Source organism: Zeugodacus cucurbitae, chromosome 5 (genome assembly GCF_028554725.1).
Source record: "Zeugodacus cucurbitae isolate PBARC_wt_2022May chromosome 5, idZeuCucr1.2, whole genome shotgun sequence".
NCBI lineage: Eukaryota > Metazoa > Arthropoda > Insecta > Diptera > Tephritidae > Zeugodacus > Zeugodacus cucurbitae.
Genome location: NC_071670.1, coordinates 58,035,531 through 58,047,831, shown reverse-complemented (window position 1 = coordinate 58,047,831; position 12,301 = coordinate 58,035,531). Strand labels below are relative to the sequence as shown.

Below are 12,301 nucleotides of genomic sequence, written 5' to 3'. Positions count from 1 at the left end.
GATGGTTAATGTGCTTTTTATGGAGTCATTTGAGCTTTTAGTTTTAATTTTTAATTTATATATAGTTATTAAAAGTACTACTACAAGGTCGTTTTAGTATAACTATCAATTCTCATAAATTCAAATGACACATTTTCTTTGATCTGTCAACGCCAAAAGTCACTAAATTAAATCAATCCAAAATTTTCAAACTGCCTCAATTAACAGCTAATGGAAAAAATACTTTAAAAGCCTTTTCGCAAAGTAGCTAATTGATCTATTAAACGGCCTTTTCTCGAGTAAAGCGCTGGTTTAGATCGATTTACCATACAAAACCTTCTTCCGTCCTTGTCCCGTCCATCGCACTTCTTGCATGGCGGTGATGTCAGCCTTTAGTTGTATGAGGACATCAACCAGCTGGACAGAGGCACTTTCCCTATTAAGGGCCGCACATTCCATGTGCATACTCTCAAATCGTGATCCTTAAAACATTTGCAGAAGTCGTCATGAAAGTGGGGTTTCTCTTCTGAGGCTCTGTTTGGTCTTTCATTGGGGAGGCTTTTTATGTGGTGGGTCCCAAACCTTACTTTAGCTCTCCTTCAAACGGATGGCTGTTGGCTACCCAGAGGATACTTGGTGTAAAACCGGAAGTCGTGAGCTGCTTGAGTCATATGCAAAAGAATCGTTCCTGGCCACTCCCAAGTAAATGGCAATCAGAAACTTTTCTCACTTACGTGAACTTCTACATTTGACCCCATCCCCAAAAGGCTATTAGCTTACTGTAAATATGAAATATAAGTAGTCTACCAAGAAGTGATAGACATGAGAAAAAGCGTACGTTTCGATTGTTAAAGTCTTCCCTTGAATCTCAGCCTGCTTCTCTGAGTTTCTTACTAAATATGTTGGCCCAAAGGGTTCATTTCACTATAAAAAATTATGGATAATATATTTGTTTCTCGGAAACCTTATTTCACTTACATTAGTAAATGACGAGAATAAGTAGAGTAGAATATCTTAATTTGGGGGCTAAAATCAAAACCCAAGCCACAAATATTAAAAGCAAATAAGCGAGAACACGCATCTACGACATTTATTCATAGTAATTTTATTGTTGTTAATTTTTGCTCTTCACATAAGAAATCTTCATCAACCGCAGATTTCATTACTTGATAACTTCATTACACGTATAGCCACAAATACATTTGTATATAGAAAGCATATATAAGGATGTGTTTGCAGTGGAACTTAAGGGGTATGACTTTGAATGGATTTTTTAATAATTAATTTTAAATAATAATAACACAGATCCACAAAAAAAAAGTCGATGAAAGGTTCATTTGACCAAACATGATGTATGATATGTATTTTGGGCCGCTGAAACCGAACCAGAAGTCCGTTTTGCTCCATCACGTCAGGATTTTTTCCTAACCTCAAAATACATGTCGGATTTTACTTGTCAGAAAAAAAATTACAAATTTTAACGGATTTAGCTTAATTTTGAGGGGTCCCTGATTACGAAATTAAATACAAATTTTCAAAATACAAAATGGAGGATCCAATATGCCTGTCGGATGTATAAAAATTTCTTTCCTGTTTTTTAATTTTGTATTTTGAAAATTTACCTCGAAAATCCCTTGATACAAAATTTTATAAAAATTGAAGAATTTCTTAAAAATAGAAGATTTTTTTTTTTAATTTTGACGGCCATATTGGATCCGCCATTTTGCATTTTGAAAATTTGTCTTTAATTTCGTAAACAGGGTCCCCTCAAAACCCCTCTATCCCAAAATTAAGCTAAATCCGTTAATATTTTTAAATTTTTTTCTGTCAAGTAAAATCTGACATGTATTTTGAGGTTAGGAAAAAATGACGGTCTTCAAATTCGGTTTCAGCGGCCCGAGATCCATATTGTACACCATGTTTGGTCAAAGAAACCTTTCATCGATTTTTTTTGTGGACCTGTGTAATCTATAATATATATTTATAGATAATATTAAATTAACCAAGGAACCTTAAGTTGGACTCCAAAATCATAGAAACAATTTGTAAGAAAAGTTTAAGACAATTTCAGTGAAGATAGTTTAATCTTTCCAAGAATCTTAAATATCTTTGAGAAGTGCAAGAATGTAAATTACGAAAAGTTATCAAATTAATGATCTTGAGAAATATATTTAAAATCTCTTAGATCAAAAAAGAATTATATGTATATAAAATATTTGAAATCTCCACAAGAACAGAAAGAACAAGCAATAAAGAACTTATAGAATACAGCTCAAGCCTTATATCCGTTTCGCACAGGAGTTAATTGATCAATTAAACGTCCTTTACTCGATTAAAACGCTGATTAAGATAAATTTACCACACAAAAGAAGGTCTTATTTTACTATATTAATTCTTAATCGATTACAAAACGAATTGAAACTGCAATGCAACTGCGCGGGTTGTTGTCCACGCTGAAATTTGGTTGTGGTTATTGTGGGGTCAACCCACACCGAAATAGTCAAAAATTTCTTTGGTAACTAGACACAGAAACGTATTTTTCTCTAACCAACACCAAAGCGAGCATGCGTTTCTTCGGTGTGGGTTGTCGCATATGAAGCTATGGAATGTTGTCATATCAAACAAGAAAAGACATCTTGTCTAATCCGGTGTAGGTTGAGCCATAGCAATCAGCTGTAATAAATGATAGTTAATCGAGTAACCGGTTGTGCGAAAGGCAAAACCTGATTTCTCAATTATAAGCTTAATGTACGAAATTTATTTGGCTGTGAGAAAAGGCTATTGCAATATGAGCACCAAATACCTCAACAAGCTTAAGCCTTCTAAAGTATTCTCACCTTTAGTCTTATACAATAGACTAGTCTTTTCCCCAGTCTAGAGTCCTCACAGAATTCCTTACTTTAACAATTTATCCTATAAAGAAAATATTTGATATTATTTTTTTTCAGTATTCTACTAAATCCTAATAGTAACACCCTAAAGTGTACTTTAAGCCATAAAAACCAAAAATCGATTTTTTTTTTAATCAGAGACTGCCTTAAGCCTTAATTTTTGTTTATATTTTAAGAAAAAAATGTATACAAATTTTAAAACCTTATAATTGCTTGAAGTCATACCCCTCAAAGCATATACGCAAAAAAAAGTAATAAAAAGGTGAGCGTTCCACATATTCACTACACCAGGATGAAAGTAATTAAACTAAGTACTTACAACCCATTTTAATTGTATATTAATGGCTTTGCATGATAAGCGAAATGAGCGCAAGCGATTAGACGAATCTTACATACTGAGTACAAGTGTGTCGCATTATCAATATGCTCCAACATATAGAGGGGAGCAAAATATAGATAGCTCCATGTATATATATAACCACATTGGTAAAAAGATACACGTGTACACGAATGTGACATGGCATTGCGAGCATTAAGCAACAAAAATTTACGTTTCGCGTGATTACAGCAACTTTGTGACCTTGACTCAATCGATAGCAACCGATAACGGCACATGAAATATTTCACATGAACACATGTGTGTGCTGAAGTTTTATTTTACCTCAAGCATATGCGTGGGTTGTTAACGAAAATAGCTGAAATTAGCGCAAATATGTATTGCTTTTATGCATTAAATGCGTTAAATGTTGCGCATACGCCGTGGGTGGCGCAATAAAATTTTACAAGCAACAAAGTGAAATAAATTTATTTTTTTTTTTCGTGTTGCAAGTGAATTGAACACGAATGGTACACGGAAAATTTATTAAAGGATAAACAATTAACAAGCTTTTATTGTAATTTTTGTATGAATGTAGTGCTGGCGAAAAGTTACTCATACGCCATGTAGGCTTTTATTTTTACCATACATTAAATGTGTAATGCAGAGAAAATTAATGCAATTTAAACTACCGTAAATATGTGTGATTATTGATAAACAGGGCAGCTTTCGATTTTTTTTAATTATGAATTTTTTGTTGCAAAAAATTGATAATAAAGTTATAAAAAAAAATTAAGAATTTCAATTTTTTTATAAATAATTTTAGATATTTTATAATTTTTTTAAGACCTATTATAACATTATAAAATTTTTAATACATTTTTAATTGAAATATTAGATCAAGGGTTTTACTTTCTGTCCAAAACTTCTCTAGAAATTCAAACAAATTTTACCACAAATAAAAAAAAAATTCTCTACCATAAAACTATATTAGCAATATCTTCCAGTATGTGCATACACCTGTGTCTACGAAAAAGGTTCTCTTGACTCGTTTTAATCAAATTCAATTTGTGCAATTAAAAATTAACAAGCTCTTATCGTAATTTTCGTATGAATGTAGTGTTGTCGAAAAGTTACTCATACGCCATGTAGGCGTTTATTTTTGGCGCAAATTAAATATTTATTGTCGACAAAATTAATGCAATTTGAGTTTGAACTATAGAAAATATGTGTGATCATTGATAAAAATGTCAATTTTTGAATTTTTGGAAATTTTTTTTTTTTTGCATAAAATTAATAATAAAATTATAAAAAAAATTTTTTAATGTTAATTTTTTCATAAAATTTTTTTTGCATAATTTATTTTAGCTATGTTAGCAACAAGATTTTTTATAACATTTTAATAAATTTAAAATAAATTAAATTTAACATTTTTAATATTTTCTTTTGATTTTTTTTGCAAAAAATATAAAAAAATTATTTTTTTTTTTGGAATTTTAGTTTTTGCATAAAATTTTTTTGTATATTTTTTTTTTAGTTTTAACTACAGCAAATATGTGTAATTACAGATACAAATAGCTATTATCAAATTTTTTGAAACTTTTAAATTTTTTTTTTCAAAAATTAATAGGAAAAATAAAAAAAAAATATTTAAATTTTTGCATAAATTTTTTTTGCATATTTTTTTTAATTATGTTAGCACTAAATTTTGTTATAACATTTTAAGAAATTTAAAATAAATTTAACATTTTAAATAGGTTTTTTTTATTTATCTTTTATTTTATTTTTTATTTTAAATACATTTTTTAATTGAAATTTGGAATCAAAAATTTAACTCTCTCTAAAAATTCTCTAAATATTCAAAACTTCTTTACCACAAAATAAAAATTCCTTACCATACAACAATATTAACTGTATCTTCTAGTATATGCCCTCACCTATGTCTATGCCAAAGTTTCTATCGACTCGTTTTAATCAAATTCAACTTGTACAAACTTGCGACCTGCGGTTATTGCCAACTTAATTATTACAATAATGCAATTACAGCAACAATTTAAGAATATGCAACGTCTTCAACTTGGTGCACACACACAGTGGAGGCAGGACTTGACAACTAAGCGAAACAAAACCAAAAATGTGAAAGTGCAAAAAGACAAACAAAACTAAGAACAAAAACATTAAACTACAAACAACAGCAAAAACAACAACAAAGTTCGCTCGCCTCTCGGCCACAAAATGTCAATGCAAAATTCAATTCACTAATGTTATTAAATGGAAATTTCTTTTTTTAGCTTTTTGCTATTGTTGTTTGTAACTTACTATTTTAATGTGCACAGAAATCCGATTATTGTTTTTTTCCAGATTTTTATTTTTCATAAAATATGTGCATATCTAAGAGAAAACAATAATAATATGCAAATTTTACATTATCTCTCATTGTTTCTTCTTTTCTCGTTCTCTTTTGCATATAATACGCTTGTGCCTTGTGTGGCTTCTTCTTCCTGTGGCACAACGTCATTGTATCCATGCGTCTTCCTGCCGCCACGGCAACACAGTTTCCTGCAATGCGCGCACTCTCCATCTCATCGGCGGATGCATTCATTCTGGTGTATGATGTCACCGATGCGTCCACATTCGAGGAGGTACGCATGATACGCGATCAAATACACGAGACCAAAGCGACCACAGCTGTGCCCATTGTGGTGGTGGGCAATAAGATTGACCTAGTTGCCGAGAAGGAGGACGCCCAAAAGGTGAGTGATGACAATGCTTTTATTTGATTAAATTTTGTCTCGGAGATTTCAAAAAACAATAGAAAAAGTATTTTAAAATGGTTTCTTCTTAAAGGTAATTACTCTTAAAATACTCGAAGAATTTATGATACGCCAGCGCTTTGATAGAGCTTTAAGCTCTTTTAGAGCTCCAGCTTTTATTTACTCAATGTTAGGACAATGGATTATGCTTTCCCGAGTCTCTTCTATATCGACTAATATAAATTTGTGCGTCAAATAAATTTTTTATTTAATTTCTTTCCTTCAAAATATTTTTTTTTCGACGAAAGCTATTTTTTTCTATCTAAAGCTCTAGCAAACTTAATTCACTACTTTGCAAACACTACACCGCCGACAAACGCTTTAAACGTAATTACTCTGAGATAAGGCATATTTTTGTGCTCTTACAAAACTCCGCGCAAAGCTTGATAGACGCTTTGGTAGAGCTTTAAGCTCTGTTAAAGATCCAGCTATTATTTTCTCAATGTTAGGGCAATGGCTTAAGCTTTCCCGAGTCTATTCAATATCGGCTAATGGAAATGAGGTCGAATGTATTTTTTATTTAAATTCTTTGTTCCAGAATATTTTTCTCAAAAGCTTTTTTTAAAGCTTTAACTAGTATTTAATACCCTACTTTACATTCTATATACAATCCACCACCAATCGCTTTAAACCTGACAAATAGTTGCTTAATTGAGCCTCGTGGCATTGGCCCACTAACTAAGTGGCGCGGCGCGGTGACCAGACCAGCGCACAATTTGCTCATTATGCAAACGACTGTATGTTGTTGCTATTGTTTTTGTAATTGGCATGCGTCGCTTCACACATAATTTAGTTGTAATTTCATGTGCCACTTGTTCGCGCTTAGCCCTCACTAAACTCACTAAAATGTACCGTTAAACGGTTGAACGAACCGTTGGGACCTTACGTTGAGCGCGCAAATTTCCGCTACAAACTACAGTTATTATTCATCAGCATTCACTTGATGGCGCATTCCTGCAGGAATTATTAGTTATGTTGAGTTGTTGTTGTTGTGTCATTGGCACAGATTTCTTGTTGCGCCCAAAAGCACCCTTTTATGCACTCCCACATTCACTTTTTTTTCTTCACTTTCGCTTTTTAGTCTATACGTATGCTGAAGGCAATAAAAATGCAAATTTGCTTTATTTTAAAATGCTAAATTAACTTTGTTGATTGTTGTTTTTATTGCATTTTAGCATTTGCGTTTTTTTTCGTTCCATTATTTTGTTTTGTTGTTTCGTTGGTCGTAAAAAGTTTTTAACATCATCAACATATCCTACAATATTCCAATAAACTGACTTTCGGGCTGATTATTCTGGTTTATTTTCAACATAACTCGCCTCCCTGATTTTGTTGTATTTTTGTTCAAAAAAAATCCATAGACGTGGTAGGACTACTTTAAAGAGGGGTCGCTCAGTTAAATCGGGTTTATCTTAATACTCTAAGTATACTTAACACTCAAAAAGAAAGCTTCACATTTTTAGAATTAATATCTCGAATATCACGCCTCTAGCATGCTTGACGCCTTTATCGTAATTTCTGATGTTGAATTTTTTTTATTAAAAAAGAAAGCATGATAAGTAAAGTCCCGATGAAATTCCCAGAGGAGATTCTTCTGGAATATGGAACGTTTCAGAAGTTGAATTTTAGAAACCTCGAGGCTAATTACATCGTCTGAAACCTTTCTGATTTCCTCCCTCTTAGTATCACAAATCGTATCTTATTACGTCTTCTTATCTCAACCTATTATTATCTCAACCTAACCTCATTGTTATCTATCCAGGTCTTTTAAAAGAAGGTTTCAAATACTCAACAATACCCACGATGCGTACTCAAAACCCCATAATATCATTAGCGACGCCTATGTTCTTCCGAAGACAGCAGCTGTTCGCTTGCTTTCATTTCTTTTACATACCTTTCTGCAATTTTTTCTCCAATATTAAAGAAGTTTCAATTTACTTCGGCATTCTTGGCTAACACGCAGCATTTAATTCCCTTTCATGCGTATAGCTTGCTTACAAATATACTTTGTATCCCTTTTGTTTTGGGACTTTGTTGAAGTTTGCTCATTTGGAAGAAATAAACCAAAAATTATGTACTCTGAGTGGCAGTTAGTTGTGTCCCAACAATGGATTTATATATAAGTAAAAATATTATGGGTGTTCATTATTTGGGTTTTCTAAAAACAAACACTTGACAAGTTGGAAAATTGAAAAATCAGTATGAAAGAGAGACCGAGACCGACGACCTATTGCGTGTGGAGCTACTGACCGATAGTAACGGAAGCTCAGTAAGTCAATACACTTATGTGATATATAGTGTAAAGTTGTATTGGTCAAACATAACCTCATTTTTTATGCATGTAAATAAGAACTCCCCGGGAAGCAAAGACGCTAAAGCAAAAAATACACAAAATTCCTACTGTCTCTCGATAGAAGAAACTGTAGAAGCATGTTTGAATTCTCACTGGCTGACAGATCGATATGACTGCAGTAAATGTCAACAACAAGGCATCAGAGAAACAAAGGAGCGCTTGTCCTGCATTGTCAAGGCTTCAAAGGCTCCAGCATTTGCGGGCCTCACAGTACGCGAATCTGGAAGAGATATCGTTAATGAAACCACATAACCTTTTAAAAAGGATGACTACTTCTCATTGACTACTTGTCGGCAACCCATCTGTTATTGCAAAGGACCAAAACTGGTCTATGTGTAGCTTGTTGGCCTACCAGAGTAACCTAACCTAACCTAAATAAGAACACCCCTAATGTACATACACACTTCGGCTATTTGTACATTCATAAACATATACAAATATATCTAATACAATGAAATTTGTTTGTAAGCATTTTTCGACGTCTGTTCGTCAGGCACTCCCACGACAGCGTAAAAGCTGCTTCCGCTTACATATAAAATATATTTCTTTGCGTACTTTTGCCTGTCGACAACTCAAGCAAACCGAAAAAATCCTGTCGCTTGATTTCGTGCAATGTAAGCAACTTTATTTTGAAGACAAAGGTATCTACATACATACACACAAATGCTAGGATGGACGTGCTGCCTTGACGATATATATTATATTGATGCATACACATATGTACAATATATATATACATATATCACCCAGCCTTCGCTGTGGGTCAAACCGTTCACAACGCTCCTCGCTCCTCCACTTTATGCTAGACAACAAACGAGCCATGAGCTATAAATTTCAGCTTCTGGTAAATACCGATAATTTCAGTTACTGTTGCTCTTCAGATTACCGTTTGGTCCTCTTTGCTGTTTTCGTTGTATTTTCAACGCCTCATTTTATTGTCCCGCCCACTACAATATATAAAAGCAGGGATTTTGAGGGATTTTCCTTTTCGCCCACTCTCACTCTCTCTCACACTGTTGTTGTTAAATTGTTGCTTCCTCCTGTCACACTCATCATTTCGCACTGACCTGACGCTTTGTCAGACAACTTAACTTTCATATAAAGACTACATATGTGCGTGCGTGTGTGTACGTATTTGATTTAATAGATTCTTTGTCGCTTCAATTATTATATGATTTAATTCATTCGTTGACATAATGGAATTCCAGTAGATCTTTCGCATATTTCTTTCACTTTGTTTAATGAGCCAACTTGTAGAGCTCTTAGTCTGGAAGATAAGTCGTTTTCGCTTAATTCGAAGACATTTGTTGTGGTTTTAGTTTTAATTTCCTCTTGTTTATTGGACTCTGGGTTCATAGTTAGTTATTTAAGATTATTAAATTCGGTTTAAGAGGTTTGGAAAGATTTAGGTTAGTTTTAGTGTCACTTAAAGGTGATGTGTTACTGAGGGATGGAGGAAGATATAAATAGACAATATTCAACAGGATTAAATCAAAATATGACCTTATCCTATTAGTCTTCAGCTGACTTTAGCAAGTCTTTATAGATTTTCGATGGCCAGTCGATGTCTCTAGGGCCTACAGATCCTACAAAATTTCAGTAGAAATCGATCTGCAGTAGATTTGTGAAAGGCTTGAAGCTTTTTGTCGTTACATAAGGGTTTCTAGACACCGGATCGGAGTTTCAACAATCCAAGTGAAATCCTCGTTGTTATCTATCACATAAATCAACTCCGAAGCTCAAATTAACCTATAAGTATATTATCAATAGTAAAAATTATGCGGAACTCTAAAAACCATTTGATTAGTTTTTTCTTTACCTTAGCCTTATATGACTGCTTCTCACATTTCCATAATAACCAAAGCATCCCTTCTCTTCTCCATCAATTAGGTCGAGTACGCCACCACAGAATCGGTGGTCACTTTAGACTGGGAGAATGGTTTTGTCGAAGCATCAGCGGCGAAGAATGAGAACATCACACAGGTGAAAATATTAAAAAAAAAATCAAAATTTAATATCCCCAACTCTACTCCTATCAAATTGCTCACTTCTAAACATTTATTTAACTCCACTTGCCCGCAGGTCTTCAAAGAGCTGCTTTCACAGGCGAAAATCACGTACAATCTGAGTCCAGCACTGCGACGCCGACGACAATCGTTGCCACAGCAAGTGGGCAATAATGGTGCGGGCACGCCCACCCATCATCATCATCCATCGCATGCGGCCAACACCTCGGCAGCGGGCAGTGCACACGGCTCGACGTTGCCATCGCATGCGCCAACAGCCGCGCAAATCCAGCATTTGCAGAGGATACAGGAGCGGAGCTTGGGCAGCAAACGGAATTCGTGCACAATATCCTAAAGTCAATATGCAGCGGCGGAAAGAGTGGCAGTGGTGAGCTGCACAAGAAGTGCAGATTTATTTGCATATGCTGGGGTACTTACATACATATATGCATACATTAGTAAATGAATATGAAGGCTCGCCTATACCCTGTGCGACAGATGAAGGTTTACAATCATAGATAAATATTAAATATTGAACACCACTTAGAAATATGGAATTTATCCAAAATTTTTCTTTAACTCGCTTTAGATACCGCCTTTTTTTACTATAAATGTTTGGCATTCGAATTTTGATTGAATTATTCATACCATTGAGACGTCTTTATAATTTTCCAGAAACACGAAATCGTAGGTTAATACGCTTACCCTACCAAATAGATTTTATACCATGGTTTATACACTTGACATCGATTTTACCGTCTTATTTGGGACACTTTTAAATGCTCTTAAAAAATTTGTCCCCTAATTTTCTTTCTCCTTTTTTGTATTGTGTCAGGCTCCGACTTCAAATCCAACTCGATTAAGATCAAAAGGACTAAAATTGTTCGATTTTTTCCGACTTTCAGCAATATAGAGAGTCCAAAAGTGAGGGGTGCATATTATTCACAACTATGAATCACACAAAATCTTTCTTCCTCGCTCCAAAATATATTTTTAAGATTTATTGAAGATTTTTTTATAACAATGTGTTCAAAAAATAACGGGAATTTTAAAATTTCCGATTCCAATTTTTTTTTATTATGATGACATAAATGCCTCTGAAGTACGATAAAAGCAAATCAAAAATAGTTTTTGCTTACATTGTCTGAAGCAGCCATTGGTTAGGTGTTTTTATTAAGTTGGCAATTGTCGTCTGTAAAAAGCTCACACTTCGATGCTTATTCGTGAAAATTTGGCCAAAAACAATAATGTAATGGTGCCCAACATCCACATTCGCCAGACTCGTAGTGTCTTTTCATTATTTCCAAACATAAAGAGAACCTTAAAGGGCCGTCGTTTTACAAGCATACGAGAAGTTGTTGAAAGAGTCAAAGACTATCCCAAAAATCGAATTCGAGAAGTGTTTCGACGATTCGAAAAAAACGCGGGCATTAGTGCATAATATCGAATGTGAACTATTTTGAAGGCGACAATATAGCAGACGAATAGATAAGTATTCTTTACAAAAAATGAAAATTCCCGTTATTTTTTGAACACACCTCGCATATATGCTGATAAATCTATAGTTGTAATTTCAAAAGCGAGCGATCTCTACTCCAAAAAGGCTTTTAATTTTATCATAGATGACTTCTATCAAATAATATTTAGGAATCCCTCGCAAGATGACAGACCTATCGTGATGATTTCAAAAACTCTTCTAGCATAGACTTTAAGTTATTCAACAAATGGACTAGAGCTATTAACCAATGTCTGGACCTAACAAATTCGTATTTACCGACGAACCAGTTTAGTTTTGCTACTAGGATTTATTTCTTCAACATTGGACTCGAAAGATGAGTGGTGTGATTCCTGTTTAGTTTAAAAGTGCTCCGAACTAAAGCACTATTGAACTAAGTCGAGTATTTTTTGAATGAAATTTTAATTTTTTTTTTTCGAATTCTTTC

The 12,301-nt window shown here is 33.7% G+C and overlaps 1 protein-coding gene and 1 long non-coding RNA gene across 2 annotated transcripts in view; one reads left to right on the top strand and one right to left on the bottom strand.

Annotated features, from left to right (window-relative positions):
- The window catches only part of LOC105210016 (ras-related protein Rap-2a), a 61,557-nt gene extending 50,126 nt beyond the window's left edge, over positions 1–11,431 (top strand). Inside the window, exons 4-6 of the mRNA XM_054231504.1 lie at positions 5,742–5,939; positions 10,243–10,335; positions 10,435–11,431. Coding sequence (XP_054087479.1) covers positions 5,742–5,939; positions 10,243–10,335; positions 10,435–10,713 — 570 coding nt within the window. The 3' untranslated portion in view covers positions 10,714–11,431. The remainder of the gene's footprint in view (positions 1–5,741; positions 5,940–10,242; positions 10,336–10,434) is intronic.
- LOC105210015 (uncharacterized) lies at positions 8,940–10,936 on the bottom strand. Its single transcript, XR_851621.2, has 4 exons — positions 10,797–10,936; positions 10,401–10,709; positions 10,172–10,280; positions 8,940–10,101 (listed from the first exon to the last, which is right to left on the bottom strand). It is a non-coding gene; the product is annotated as an uncharacterized LOC105210015 (long non-coding RNA).
- Positions 11,432–12,301: the final 870 nt, after the last annotated feature.